General features: G+C 44.1%; 1 protein-coding gene across 3 annotated transcripts in view; it reads right to left on the reverse strand.

Annotated features, from left to right (window-relative positions):
* RFFL (ring finger and FYVE like domain containing E3 ubiquitin protein ligase) overlaps positions 1-15,915 on the reverse strand; it is an 80,657-nt gene that overhangs the window by 17,471 nt on the left and 47,271 nt on the right. For all 3 annotated transcript variants that reach the window (XM_041000669.1, XM_041000667.1, XM_041000668.1), the window contains exon 2: positions 1,641-1,828. In XM_041000669.1, coding sequence (XP_040856603.1) covers positions 1,641-1,820 — 180 coding nt within the window. In that variant the 5' untranslated portion in view covers positions 1,821-1,828. The remainder of the gene's footprint in view (positions 1-1,640; positions 1,829-15,915) is intronic.

Here is a 15,915-nt window from a genome sequence, read left to right on the forward strand (position 1 = left end):
CCTCCCAGGGTCCACAGTACCAGGAAGCTGGAATCAGAAGCAAGAGCTGGGAGCCAAATCCTGGTGCTCTAATATGGGATATGGAAGTTCTAGCCAGCATATTTTTCTTTTTGGATTTATTTTTATTTGGAAGGCACCATACCAGTTCCCTATCCAGCATCTTAGCTAGGAGGCTAAATGTCTGCTCTTGAGGTATCCTGAAACCTACTGATGAAATTAAAATGAAATTAAATTAAAAATCTAAACTCAAGGCTAGTGTTGTAGCACAAGTTAAGGTGACTGCTGCAAGGCCAGCATCCCATATCAGAGCACCAATTCAAGTCCTGGCTGCTCAGCTTCTTCTCCAGCTCCGTGATGCTTCTAAAACAGCAGAACATAACCCAAGTACCCTGGTACCCACATGGGATACCAGGATACATCTTCTGGCTCCTGGTTTTGTGGCTGTTTTGGGAGTAAACCAATGAATAAAAGATTTCGCTGGAGCTGGAGCCGTGACAAAGTAGGGAAAGTCACTGGCTGAAGAATCAGCATCCCTTTTTGGGACCTAATCAAGTCTTAGCAACTCCACTTCTGATCCAGTGCCCTGCTAATGAGCTCAGGATAGCAGAAGATGACCCAGATACTTGGGACCCCTGCCATCCATTAGAAAAACTGTAAGAGGCTCCTGGCTCCTGCAACCAGATTGGCCCAGTTCTGGCCATTGCACTCATCTAAAGTGGTCAACCAGCACTAGCAGATGGAAGATGGCTTGTTTGCTTGTGCTCTCTCCTGCCCTCTTTCTCTCTATAACTCTGCCTTGCAAATGAATAAATAAATTTTAATTTCCTCTCATCTTTCAAATTAATAAAAAAAAATTCTTTTTAATACTTAAATTTCTGAAAATAATCCCGTCCATACAGCAGATGGTTTAAAAAGCATTATTTTCTCTTCAATGTCCAATCCTATCATCTGTTCTGGGCTACAAATCTCTTACTCTGCAAAGAATGCAGACTGCAAGGGCTCCCTTACACAGGCCAAGTCTACCTTCTGCCCCAACTGTGCTTCCCCATGTAGAACTTGCTGCCGCTGGGCATCATCTTACTTCCTGCTCACTAACAGGGGGAAGCATAATGTCCATGCATTTAAAATGAATTCACTAAACAAGCTCTAGTCTTTAGGGTCCTAATGCACCTGGAGTACCCTAAGCTCTGCTTTCCATAAAGAGAACAAGGTAACCTACAGTCAGACCTTTCATAATGGCAGCTAACAGAGGCAGTAACAGAGAGCTTGCAATCTTCCTCCAAGTCTGGTGCTGGGCACCCTTCCTGGCTGCTCTGGCTTCACCCTCCCTCTAACTGAGAGGCAGCTACCATCTCATCTCTGTTGTTATTGACTGGGAAACCAAACCTCAAAGTAACTGAAGCCATCCAGCTAGTGAGTGACAAAGCCATCATCTGAATTCAAGTCTACTGTCACGAAAATTACACTGTGATACTTTCCTTTCTCTGGGTGGCTTTTCTCGAACATTTTTAAGAAGGCTAGGCCTGTATCACTAGGATGCCACAGGCAGCAAAGCAAGTGCCAGGCATCCAGAGGGAGGTCAGTGGACCTGCCAGAAGTCGTGGGGCGACAAGGGCAGAGCAAGCTGAGTCGGCACCCACCTTCCTGGCCATGTTGGTGAAGTGGGCCCCGCAGGACTTGCAGCTTGGTTCTGAGCCCGTCGGTGAAGGGAAGGAACTGTACCCAGGGTTGGAATAGGCTTGTGTCCTGGCCCCCTGGGATGCTGGCACCTCCTCAGGCTGTCCATCCAGGCAGAACCAGTTGCAGCAGGTTGCCCACATGATAAAACCTGGTGCAAGAGAGGAAAGAGGAAAAGGTCAGAGTGCAGACACACCTCTGCTGCTCCAGTACGAAAAGACACACTGCATACTTACAGAACTGAGGGGAAGAGACGAGCTATGGGGCCACCGTCTTCTGGCTACCTCGTCTAAGAGCAGGTGCTGCTATGCACAGGTGGTGATGACAGACACCTGATCTGCCAGGACAAGAGCAGCTGCCAAGTGGGCATATTACCTTTGAAAGGTTGCTGATCTGTGACTGGCTCTAATCTAGATCTAACTTCAAATAAAATCTGTTCTTACCTTAGCAATTACAACTATCTTAACAACTTTACTCAAGAATATGGCGTCATCCCTACAGCTCAGAAAGACTGAGCTTTATCAGACTTTATCAGTCACACACACATACTCTCTCCTACACACATACTGACTGCAAGGAGGATTAATTCTTTTACGCAGCTCATATAGTTATATGTAGAGAAGGCAGCCAATACATGCAAAGTGGTTTCAAGAAGTTCATGGAAAATTAAATTAATAAATAACTTTACACTGATAAAAAAAAAAATTGACATCCTCGTACAAGAGGCACCTTAAAAAAAAGGTCACAAAAAAAATCTATATTGAGCACAACAGGATAGCCTAGTGGCTAAAGTCTACGCCTGGCATACACTGGGATCCCATATGCCTGCCAGTTCATACCTCAACTGCTCCAAAGCCTTTCTAGCTCCCTGCTTATTGCCTGGGAAAGCAGTCCAGGACAGACCAAAGCCTTAGGACCCTGCACCCACTTGGGAGGCCAGGAGGAAGTTCCTGCCTCCAGGCTTCAGATTGGCTCAGCTTTGGCCACTGTGGCCACTTGGGGAGTGAACCAGAGGATCAAACATCTTTCTCTGTCTCTCCTCTCTGTAAATCTGATTTTCCAATAAAAATTTTAAAATCTTTAAAAAAAAAAAAAAGGCATGGGGCTTGACACCATAGCCTGGCAGATAAAGTTCTCACCTTGCACGCACCAGGATACCATACAGGCACCAGTTCTAACCCCAGCAGCCGTGCTTCATATCCAGCTCTCTGCTTGTGGCCTGGGAAAGCAGTTGAGGACAGCTCAAAGTCCTGGGACCCTGCACCCATGTGGGAGACCTGGAAGAGGCTCCAGGCCCCTGCTTCAGATCAGCTCAACTCTGGACACTGTAGTCATTTGGGAAGTGAAGCATAGGAGGGAAGATCTTTCTCTCTGTCTCTACTCCTCTCTATATATGTGTCTTTCCAATAAAAATAAATAAATCTTAAATTTTTTTTAAATTTAAAAATCCATGTTACAAAAAAATGAACAAGTATAAATTTTTTTTTTTGCACTAAAGTAAACTGTAGTTTTAATTTAACATTTATGCATTTGAAAGGCAGAACAGGGCCAGTTGTGGTATCCTAGTGGCTAAAATCCTTGCCTGAACACACCAGGATCCCATATGGGCACCAGTTCTAATCCCGGCGGCCCTGCTTCCCATCCAGCTCCCTGCTTGTGGCCTGGGAAAGCAGTCGAGGACAATCCAAAGTCTTGGGACCTTGCACCCATGTGGGAGACGGGGAGGAGTTCCTGGATCCTGGCTTCGGATCGGGAGACCTGGAGGAGCTCCAGCCATTGCTGTCACTTGGGGGGTGAATCATAGGACAGAAAATCTTACTCTCTGTCTCTCCTCATCTCTATCTATCTATCTGACTTTGCAATAAAAATTAATTAATCTTAAAAAAAAAAAAAAAAAGAAAGGCAGAGTAACAGGGACAGTGTAGGGTAGAGAGATCCAACACGCATCTGTGATTCACTCTCCCAATGGCCACCACAGCCAAGTTTGGCCAGCACTGCATCCTTGCCTCCTGCACGGCCGAGACTTCTGCTGCTCTTCCCACGTGCATTAGCAGGGAGTGAGATGGGAAGCAGAGCAACCAGGACCCAAACCGATGCTTGACATGGAATGTTGGCATCACAAGCACCAGCTTAATTTACTTTGCTACAGCAGTTCCTAAAATAAACCATTTCCATAAACTTTCTGAAACACACACATGAAGAGTTGAGATTCTGGCTCTTATGGTTCCAAACCTAACACTTTTTTATTTTGACCCCTCTCCCCAGACAAAAGAACTAGTCTTCCGTCAGTATCTTTGGCCCCAGATAAACTTGGATCACAGCATCTATAATAGTTTCTTGTACAGATATGTTTACCCTTCCTTTTTAATCACTAAAGCCATAAATTCCTTTAGGACAGGTACTGACACTCACGTGTGCTCTGAACCTTGTACACACAGCAGATGTACAACAAATGTTTGCTTCCTTGCAGCTTAAGTGTTTCTACGGGTTTATTAGGAAGTTTGGGATTGTTATCCTCATTTTACACATCAAACATACAGGCACTGGGGACAAGGGAGTTGATGACTTGTGATCACAGAGCAAAGATCAGAATAACCTAAAGACTGCAAGAGGGGCCGGTAAAACGCTCTACATTGCTGCAGGAGATGAGGTGAGTTTTTTCCAGTAGGCAAGGCAGCCAGTTTGGACTTTCTGAGCCTGAACTCTTTGTTTGAGATAACAAGTGCAACATTTAGTGTTATCACTTGATAATCACTTTCCACAAAAGAATGGTACTTTCTGCTCTGTCTTCTAATTCTCTGTTTTAACAAAAGCATTTTCATAGTTCAAATACATGGGAAGTTAGAAGGAACAAAGAAGTTATCTGGTCCAGCCTGAATCACTTTATAGAGGCCTGGCAGGGGAGATAACATCCTGGGTCATACAGGTTACAAGTGTAGGTCTTTAGACTTTTCTAGGGCCTTACTACCTTCCTAAAGCCATCTCCAATGCACAAATGGAATCATTCATTCTCTTCCAGGGGGAACCTCTGATATTAATACCTATCTTCCCCACCTGCCTGTGTACCCGATGGAGAAAAACATGACAGTCTTACAGTGCCCAATTAGCTAGGTGGCTCAACAATGAAGCACATGCAACACTTAAAACCTTGGGCCCGGCGTGGTGGCGCAGTGGTTAAGGTCCTCGCCTTGCACGCCCAGGATCCCATATGGGCGCCGGTTCTATCCCGGCAGCCCTGCTTCCCTTCCAGCTCCCTGCCTGTGGCCCGGGAAAGCAGTAGAGACGGCCCAAAGCTTTGGGACCCTGCACCCGCGTGGGAGACCCGGAAGAGGCTCCTGGCTTCAGATCGGCATAGCATCGGCCGTTGTGCTCACTTGGGGAGTGAATCATCGGACAGAAGATCTTCCTCTCTGTCTCTCCTCTCTGTATATCCGCCTTTCTAATAAAAAAATAATAAAAATAAATCTTTTAAAAAAAAAACCTAACTAACCATATATTTGCAAATTCCAACATGGCAAAAATATTTTCCTTTGACTCAATAATTGTTCTTGTCTGAAGAGAATCTAAATTCCCCAAAGACTTGATCTGCTGTACTTGCTATTAACATTTCACATGGAATAATGAATTCTGAAGAGTTCTTCTTTGTGTGTGTATGTGTTTGTAAGAGAAACAGAAAAATAAATGAGCTCTTTGTTGGTAGAAGAATGGGGAAAAGAAAGGAATGGTAGCTTCTGAAAAAAGAACTTTGTAGTTCTTTACATGCTGACCAACGCATCTGAGACAGGGTGTAGCAATAAAAAGAACACAGGCTCTGGAACCAGAAGGCCTGAGCTACAAGTCCTGCTCTACTGCTTACGCTTTATAATTTACACCTAACAAGCCAGACCCTTCCTGTACTTCTTTCTCCTGTGGACATTATGCAGGTCATAAAGCAAGGAGTAGGCGTTAGTTGCTGTTATCAACACGGTAACAATGCCCGTAACTCCAAAGGCAAGCAAAGGCAGAGGGCAGACCAGCACATTTCACCACAATCACCACTTGGCTTTCTGGGCTGTTAGGGCTGACCAACTCCAGCTCAAACTTGCAATCCTTCCTGACACTGACGCCAGGCCGCCGGCTTCAGTGCTGCCTAAAGCACCCACCTGCAAGGAGCTCATGCTCCAGTTGGGGATCTAGGGAAGGCAAACCAAGACTTAGGATTTCTGTGTGTTTAGTGCTGTCATGTTGGCTTACACAATACACAGGGGGAGGTAAACTACCAACAGGGAAATGACATGCTCCACATGGGCGCAGGCAGGACCAGAGGCTTCAAAGGAGGTGCTACTAAGCCCTACTTTGAAACAGGAATCAGTGGACATTCACTACAAAGAGAAGAAATTTTTTTAAAAGTGCACCATTAGAAACTAACAAATGGGACCTGGCGCAATGGTGTAGTGGTTAAGGTCCTCGCCTTGCACGCCCCGGGATCCCATATGGGCACCAGTTCTAATCCCGGCAGCCCCGCTTCACATCTAGCTCCCTGCCTGTGGCCCGGGAAAGCAGTTGAGGACGGCCCAAAGCTTTGGGACCCTGCACCCGCGTGGGAGACCCGGAAGAGGCTCCTGACTTTGGATTGGCTCAGCTCCAGCCGTTGCGGCCGCCTGGAGAGTGAATCATCGGATGGAACATCTTCCTCTCTGTCTCTCCTCTCTGTATATCCAACTTTCCAACAAAAATAAAATAAATCTTAAAAAAAAAAAAAAAGAAACGAAACTAACAAATGCTTCACTGGAAGATTGGAAGAGAAGCAGAGCTGGGGCAAATGAGGATTCAAGTGAACAAGTAATCATGAGAAACAATGAATTCCATCATAAAAATCTGAACCTTATCTTGTATATAAAGGGACAAAAGCAGGAGGTTTTTGTTTTGGCAAAATTTGTTTTATGCAAATTTTATGATCTTGTTTGCATGTGGGAGTGGACACTTAGGGCAATGAGCAGGGTAGAGAGTGGACCTCAAAAGGCAGGTTAGCAGCAGGCAGTGGATACACACCTAAGTGAAAGGGACAGACAATTCTGTCAATGAACTGAAGGCAGAGAGCGCCTAGGACAACACTGGACACTGACTTTACACAGCAAGCTAAGCTGCTGTGCTGGGCCCTTAATTCTGCTTTTCAAAAACAAAAACGATAAAAAAAAAAAAAAGGAAAGATGCCAGGTTGAGCTGTGCAGTCAGCATGACAGGCTAATACATGTGTACAGCCATATTCAGTCAGTCATTCATTCTGTGCTATCCTCACCTGCAGAGCATCCAAGGGAGAATATGAGCATTTACAGAGCCTTTTCTGTCACTGTCTCCCAAACAAGACAGTGCTAACCACTGTTTACAAAGCATTTACATCATTTCAAGCATTATAAGTAATACAGTGATGTTTATTTAAAGCATATGGTAGGATGTACTAGGTTAGATGTGGATAGTGAATCCTTTCATATAAGGGATTTGGGACCTGTGAAGTCTAGTATGTGGGACAGAAAATTCCCACAGCCAGTCTCTCAGATACCAAAGCACAGCTAACTGTCCACGTCTGGAAGGCAGATGGAGGTCCTGCAGTCCCTGGGCTGGATGAGATGGTCTGGGCTAAGCCCTGCAAGCACCGCAGCCCAAGGAAAAGAAGAGCAAAGCTCCTGAGAACAGGTGTCCTAAGAAGGACAAGTGCGTTTTGAGTTTCAAAAAGAAGAGATCAACGTCATCTGATGACTCAGGGCCCAGACTGCCTCGCGAGGTGAGAAACACCAAAGGGCCGGCTTCTAGGAAAATGTGAGCGCACTCTTTGCCTGAGTAGTTTGGGAAAAAATAAGCCAACTAATAAACCCAGGCGGAAACTGAACGAGAAGTGAGAATGTACAAACCAAGGTCAAGCTATTCATACACGAAACTTCTTCCCAGCATAAATGTAGACATAGTCACAGACTGCAGAGGAAACCCCCAAAGACGGAGGGACTGGGAGGTGAAGGACTCTCACAACAAAGGATGAGAATAAAGGCCAGTGAGGTACTCGTAGGCAGGAGAAAGGTCACCGCTTCTACCAGGATGGAGGGGAGGTAGAGGTCAGCCAACCAAGTTTATAGCATTAGCAGTAGAAAGCAAAAGAAATTAAATGGAAAAGGGCTAAATAAAATCTCAAGAAGTAAACTGACTTTCCTTCCACAGAAAGTAACTTTTTTCAGAAACTTTTCCTGAGATGTAAGGATGTTGCCATAAAATCAGCAGACCCCACTTGGTAAGGCACAATCAGTAGAAGTAAGACTGCAAAGCTGTACACTGTTATCTTAATCATGGAAACACCAACTAGATCTTTGGCCTAAAGGCAATGCAGTTAAACAAAGCCGTTTGGTTTTTGTTTTTGTTTTTTTTTTTTTATGATTTGCTTGAAAGTATGAGAGAAAGAATTAGATCTTCCATAACTGATTCCTTCTTGAAATGCCCAAAACAGTCAGGGATAGGTCAGATGAAAGCCCAAAAATAATCAGAGTAACCCTCACGGGGTGACAGACACTCAAGCACTTGAGCCATCACTGGCCAATGCACATTAGCAGAGAACTCCGATGTGGGCATCAGACCAGCAGCTTAGCTCACTGTGTGGTAATGCCTGAGCCATCCTGGTATAAAACCTGAGAAAGCTTCTCCTTGGTTCAGAGTACACAGAATCCATCTTCTTCCACACTACTTTCATTGTCACTAACCTTAAGTGCCTCATCTGGATAGCTCACAATGAAGAGCCATCACTCAAATATTTGGCTACTATAAAAAGGAAGAAATGGTTCTGTGAAAAGACCTAAAACATGCCATCATGTTTCAGTGAAAAAAGAATTCCTCTCCTTGAGTCGGCATGGTGGCCTAGTGGCTAAAGTCCTCACCTTGAATGCTCTGGGGTCCCATATGGGTACCGTTTCTAATCCTAGTGGCCCCTCTTCCCATCCAGCTCCCTGCTTCTGACCTGGGAGGGCAGTTGAGGCCTTGGGACCCTGCACCCGTGTGGGAGCCCTGGAGGAAATTCCTAGCTCCTGGCTTTGGATCAGCTCAGCTCTGGCCACTGCGGTCACTTGGGGAGTGAATCATCGGATGGAAGACCTTCCTCTGTCTGTCTCTCCTCCTCTCTGTATATCTGACTTTGCAATAAAAAATAAAATAAATCTTAAAAAAAAATTCCTCTCCTGGGCACCAGTAGCTTAGTAAGCTAAGCTTCCACTTACAACACTAGCATCCCATGTGGGCTTCTGCTCATGAATCACCTGCTCCACTTCCAATCCAGCGTACTGCATGTGGCCTGGGAAAGCAGCAGAAGATGGCTCAAGTCCTTAGATCCCTGTACCCACACAGGAGACCCAAAAGAGGCTCCAAGCTCCTGGCTTCAGATAACAACTTGACTCCAGCCATTTGTGGCCATTTATGGAATGAACCAATAGATGAAGATCTTTGTCTCCTTCTCCATCTTATAACTCTGCCTTTAAAATTAAAATATGTCTTAAAATAAATATATAAATAAACAAAAATAATTCTTAACCCAGGAGAAATGAAAGCGAGAGAGGGTGTTATCATGGAAGTTGGAAGAGGTGGCAGGGTTCCCTTGCTAATCTACCTCAAGACTACTCAGTTCAATAGGACAGGTTTACCAAAGTCAGTGGACTAAACTTTTACTCTTTCTGATAGATACACCAAAAAGAAGCACTTCCTAATATGATCAGTTTTCTAAAATGAAAAGTTATCTCTTGCCAAACTTCCTTCACTCTATACAACTATATTCAGCATTTACACTTCATGAGGTAGAAGGCAAAAGGTTGCAATATTAACAATACCATACAAGTCAAATACTTCTCCCTTTCAAATGCTTTATCACACTTTTTCACACTTCAGCCCTAAAGAGATGCACAGAGCATCCGATGAGGTCACCAAAGGCCTCAAAGCAGGAATGCTTGTGTAGTGAACACTTCTCCCTAGGATGGAAACCTGGAAGAATTCCACCTCTGAGCTACAACCCTCCTTCCAGTCTTGGAAAAAAAAAAAATCACATCTTCACAATAAGGGTTTACAAATTCCTTCTGAAACTCCTCTCCCTCTCTTTTGAAAATAGAATTTGGTGATTTAATATTTGAAAACAACCTCTGACTGTTCTCCTACTGAGCTTATTTGACACCCATCAGGTTCTCCTTTTCCTCTGCCTAAAGGACAGTTTACGATAGAAGACATTAAGAGTTTAAGATGGCAACGATTCAGAAAACCGCCTGTGAGTGAGCCCTGCAGAATGAGGAATGCGGCAAAAAGCCCAGCTGGGCCACAAGATTTAGCCCATTTGACAGGTATGCAGCTAGTTCTTGAGAAACTTTGCAAAATACAGGGCTACTAACAATGTCTGATAAATAATCTACTTTAGAACTGGGTACGATCATGTGGTTTCTCCTATCAAGCCCTACATTCCTAAGTCATTTTAAAACTCTCCATTTGTTCACCCGCCTAAGGCAAGTAATTTAAAAAGCTGATCAATGGCCTTTCCCAGGAGGGGAACAGAAGGGCCACGCAGACTTGCAATGTAATTCCAAAACCACCTTGCTAACCATCAAAAACTAACGCAGGAAAGTCCCCAAGGTTCTCACCAAATCTGTTTTCATTTTAATTAATTGCTTTATGCACCAACTCAGCAATTCTGTATAACTCTGCAACCACAGGCTTTACATGGATGCCACAGCTACAACCTACAAAAAACCTTTAAAGATGCTTCGTTTAAATGCCCCAAACCTCAGAAAAAAAAGTACCTGTCTGACCATAGTTTTGGCTGGATGGTAAGTTTTACAGTGATCTCTGGCTCACAGAGGGTGGTACGGCTGCTGTCTCCAATGCATTCTGAACAGCTAAAAAAGCATCTGTACTCTAAGTGCACGAAGACGAAGTTACTCTGTGTTGTGTGGATCATTAATCCAGAAATGGGCTTAGCTTCATCTTACTTATTATTCGCAGAAAGCAATTACAGTGCAGTTGCAATGGCTTTGAAAGGAAAGGCTGTGAAAAGGCTATCAACATGGCTTAGCTAAACCTCTCTGAAATTATTGATAATTACCTATTCTGATAAGAAGAAAGCAACCATTGTCTCCAGGAAGGCTGCTTCTCATCCACTGAGTGATGAGCTACATGCTTAGAGTGAGTGTCAGCTGACGGTGTCTCTCCGTTCCCAAAAGGCAGGGTACTTTTTCTCACTTTCAGGGAGAACACCAAGATTCAGAGAAGTAAGTAGCTAAAGCTCTCAACTAGAAAGCAGAAAAGCCAGGACTGTAATGGGTCACTTAAGACTTTGAAGCTCTACAGACTACCAGAGAACTACTTCTGCTTTTAAGCAAAAACAGTCCCTGCAACCTCCCCCCAATGCGGGACTTGCATTCGCTATCTCTATTAGAACTTTCCTATCAGCACAGTCATGTTCTAGGGTCTCTCCTGCATATCATGAGGGAAATGAAATTACAATCACCCACCGTCATCATCAAACACACACTAGAATGGCTTGAGTGGCTAACATGGAGATTCTGGTTAGGTGCTTGGTAAGAATATAGAGCAACTGACATGGTCACATCACTGGTGAAAGCTACATTAGTACCAGGCGTCACCTAAACACATTCATTTCCATGACTCTGCGATTCCACTTTTGAGTATAATCCTAATGAGAACTACATTTACCAAAAGAAGTCTATAAGAACATTTAGGGAAGCACTGCTGCAATAGCCACAAGCTGGAAACAATCCGTCTACCAACAACAGAATGAAGTAAATGATGTTATGTTCACACAGCAATGAGTAAACTGCTTACACATGAAACAGAACAGATAAATCTTACAATGTCAAGTGGAAGAAGCAGACGCAAGTGCATATATATGTGTGTACATATATACATATACATATATGTATATATATAACTTTTATTGGAAAGTCAGATATACAGAGAGAAGGAGAGACAGAGGGGAAGATCTACCCACAATGAGCAGCTGTAATGGCAGGAGCTGAGCTGATCCAAAGCCAGGAGGCCGGAGCCTCTTCTGGGTCTCCCATGCGTTTACAGGGTCCCAAGGCTTTGGGCTGTTCTCAGTTGCTTTCCCAGGCCACAAGCAGGGAGCTGGATGGGAAGAGGGACTGATGAGACTAGAACTGACACCCATATGGAATCATAGTACGTGCAAGACAAGGACTTTAGCCACTAGGCTACCTCGCTGGGCCCACAAATGAATATATAATAAATGATTCCATTTATACAAAATTCAAAAACAAGCAAACTACTCTATGGTGCTATACATCAGAATGGCAAGTTGTCCTTGGGTTAGAGCAACGGAAGAAAGGGAATACAAGCAGGCTTTTGCTACCATTCTGCTTCTTACTCTGAGTGTTGATTATGTAGAGAGGTTTATTTTGTGGAAATGCACCAAATTGTGCTGTTACAATATATGTGCTTCTATAATTATGTTCACATAATATCAAGTACCTAAAAGTTATAACTCAACACATTACAAAAAGTATTTTATCTCCAAAGTCACGTCTCAGAAAAGCTCTTTGTTCCCCTGTCAAAGCTTATTTGACTAGAATTCCTTAAACTCTAATTCACCCTTTATCCTTTTCCAATTTAGTTTGACCCAAGAAGTCCACCTTACCCCCTTTCAAAAGTCACCAAGGATTTCTAAATGGCCAGATCTAATGGACTAATGGGCACTTTTCTATCTTCATATTTCTCAAAGCTCTGCAGTGCTGGAGACAAGCAAACAACCCTCTTCTCTTCTCTTCCTTTCCTCACCACCACAGCTTCCAGAGCTTCATCGGTGGTTTTCTTTTCACTTCAAAGCCTCTGCTGGTGCATGCTTCTCCTAGCTCCCACAATTTTAAATATTGGGCCGCCTTCTCCAGCCACAGGTCAGCTGGCGCTAAACACTTTTCTTAAGCAAAACAATCACAAATTCCAGTCTCTAACTTTTTAAATATATGCAACATTGTGATGTAGTAGGAGAAACAGCTGCCTACAATGCCAGCATCCCAAAAGGGCTCTGGTTCATGGCCTGATATTGTTTTACTTTTGATCCAGCTCCACACCAATGGCCTGGGGAAAGCAGCAAAAGATGGCTCAAGTGTTTGGGTCCCTGCCACCTACGAGGGAGACCAGGATGGAAATAAAGGCTCCCAGCTTCTGCTTGACCTAGATCTGGCTGTTGCAGCCACCTGGGCAATGAACCAGTAAAACAGAATATCTCTCTTCTCTTCCTGACATTCACATAAGTAAACAAGTAGTTTATCTTTGGTTTTTGTTTTGTTTTTTAATTTGAAAGGTAAGAGTGACAGAGAGGACACAAAGAGTTCAATCTACCATCCATTAGTTAGTTCACTCCCCAAATGGGCCACAACATCCACGTATGGACCTGGCCAAAGTCAGGAGTCAGGAATTCCAGTCTGGTCACCTACTTACGTGTCAGGTGTCAAGTTCTTGGGATATTACCTACAGCCTTTCAGACACATTAGCAAAAGGCTGGATCAGAAGCAGAGTAGCTAGGACTTAAACTGATACTCTGATACGGGATGTTGCTGTCTCAAGCAGCAGCTAAAATCTACTGTGCCACAGCTGCAGCCCCTCTCCCCCTCTCCTGCACCCAACAGGAGGCTAAGCCATCACCTCTCACTTACTATCATTTCTTTGCGTAGGTCCTCTGGATTTGCTGTCTATTCCTTCTGTCTGGACTCCTTTCACAAAGCTTCATGCACTTGGCTCCTTTCTATCATCCAACATTCAGCTGCAGTGTCACTTTCTAACCATATAAACACTTGGTACTGGCTGATTTGCTGACTTGTGAACTGCTTCCCCTGACTACACATTCGAAAGCCTGGAAAAGCAGGGACTTGTGCTTTCAGAATGGATTACTGGAAAAGGAGTCCTCAGTGTATTTTTATTTTTCCTTATTTGTTTTAAGAAAAAAAAGGTTTATTAATTTCATTGGAAAAGATCAGATTCACAAAGAGAAAGAGAAACAGAAAGATCTTCCATCCACTGGTTCACTCCCCATTTGGCCACAACAGCTACAACTGAGCTGGTCTGAGGCCAGGAATAGAAACCAGGAGCCACAGTTTACCAACTCAGGTGCAAGGTCCCAAGGCTCTGGGCCATTCTCCACTGCCTTCCCAAGTCACAAGCAGGGAGCCAGAAGGGAACTGGAGCAGCTGGAACAGGAACCAGTGCACATGTAAGATTTCAGCACATGCAAAGTGAGGATTTAGCCACTGAGTTATCACACTGCCCCCATCCTTTTTTTTTTTTTTCTTTAAGACTTACTTATTTTAACTGAAAAGGAAATTCCATAGAAAGAAGGAGAGTCAGAAAGGAAGATCTTCCATTTGTGGGTTCACTCCCCAAAAGCCTGCAACAGCTGGAGCTAAGCTAATACAAAGACAGGAACCAGGAGTTTCTTCTAGGTTTCCTACCCATGTAGGGTCTTCAAGGCTTTGGGCCATACTCCACTGCTTTTCCAGGGCAAAAGTAGGGAGCTAGCTGGAGAATGGAGTATCCGGGACACCAACTGGAGCCCATATGGGATCCCAATGCTTGCAAAGGATAGATTTAGCCAACTCAGCCATTGCGCCAGCCCCAAGAGCCTTCAATTTTTACTGCTCTAATTCCTTCTCCACAAGGCATTTGTGATTCCCTTACTCTCCCGAATATGCACATTAAAAGCTCCTAATGGACTGCATTATAGAATAAAATATCCTCACTGGGAAAGGTACTTTTCCCTACTAGTTGAAATTCCTACTAAGGTGCCCACATTCCATACCAAGTACATGGGTTTAAATGCCAGCTCCATTCCCAATCCCAGCTTCCTCCCAACACATACCCTGGGAGGCAGCAGGTGTTGGCTCAAGCCCCTGGGTTCCTGTCACCCATCTGGGAGATCTAGACTGAGCTCTCAGTTCCTGGTTTCAGTCTGACCTAACCCTGGTGAAGGCTGTGGTAAGTAAACTAGCAGACAGAATTGGTTGCTGTCTCTCAGATGAATTTTACATTATTTGAAATTTTCAAAAAATCATTCTTTACACAGTTGACTTCTGAAATGATTTATGCAGATAAATTTATTAAAATTAATTCACTTATTAAATACCATTTACTTAAAAAGCATATTTATTTTTAATGAAGCAATCAAAATAAAATAAATTAATGAAAATAAATTTAGTTCATGTTGCACTCCTTATCTGAGCTTCAAGCCACGGTGACATGCAGCTCCCCAAGCACCCCAGTCTCCTGCCTGCCTCAGAGTCCCGCTCTTGTTCCCTCTGTACCTACTGTGTCTGCCAATCCCCTAGGTCTCAACTCAAACATCACCTCTCTAGAGGAGTCTTTCCTAGTCACATAATTTGCTGCCTGCTGGTTCCTTCATGAAAACTATCCTCAGCTGTAATTAAAACTGCTGATTTACAGGCCATCTCCAAGGGCAGAAAGCTCACGGGTCTTTTTTTATTCATGGGATCCAGCATAATGCCCCCTCACAGAAGGTATCCAAATTTATGGAATGAACAGAGGTCAGAGAACATTCAACATTTTATCAGTATAACTGACACAACTGTGGCTTTCCCGGGCCACAGGCAGGGAGCTGGAAGGGAAGCAGGGTCGCCGGGATAGAACCGGCGCCCATATGGGATCCCGGGTGTGCAAGGCGAGGACCTTAACCACTGCGCCATCACGCCGGGCCCTAAATAAATCTTTAAAAATAAAAGGGCACTGTGTGGTAACCTAAGTGGTTGAAGTCCTTGCCTTAAACTCAACAGGATCCCATTTGGGCTCCAGTTCATATCTCAGCGGCCCCACTTCTGATCCAGGTCCCTGCTTGTGGCCTGGGAAAGCAGTCGAGGACGGCCCAAAGCCTTGGGATCATGCACCCATGTGGGAGACCTGGAGGAAGTTCCTGGCTCCTGGCTTTGGATCGGCACAGCTTCAACTGTTGCGGCCGCTTGGTGAGTGAACCATCAGACGGAAGCTCTTCCTCTCTGTATATCTGACTTTACAATAAAAAATAAAATTAAAATCATATAAAAAAAGGAATCATCTGCCTCTTAAGAGCTCACCTGAAACTTGAAATCATTTCACTAGGTTAGCTGCCTTCTATCAGAAACAAGTTGGTCTGGCTAAAGGTTTCACTTCCTTAAAACATTTTTAATTTCAAATAGAATCTCAGAGCAGCAACTGCATCTATCCAGC

This window comes from Ochotona curzoniae, unplaced genomic scaffold, assembly GCF_017591425.1.
Source record: "Ochotona curzoniae isolate NIBS_2020 unplaced genomic scaffold, NIBS_Ocur_1.0 scaffold_2453, whole genome shotgun sequence".
NCBI lineage: Eukaryota > Metazoa > Chordata > Mammalia > Lagomorpha > Ochotonidae > Ochotona > Ochotona curzoniae.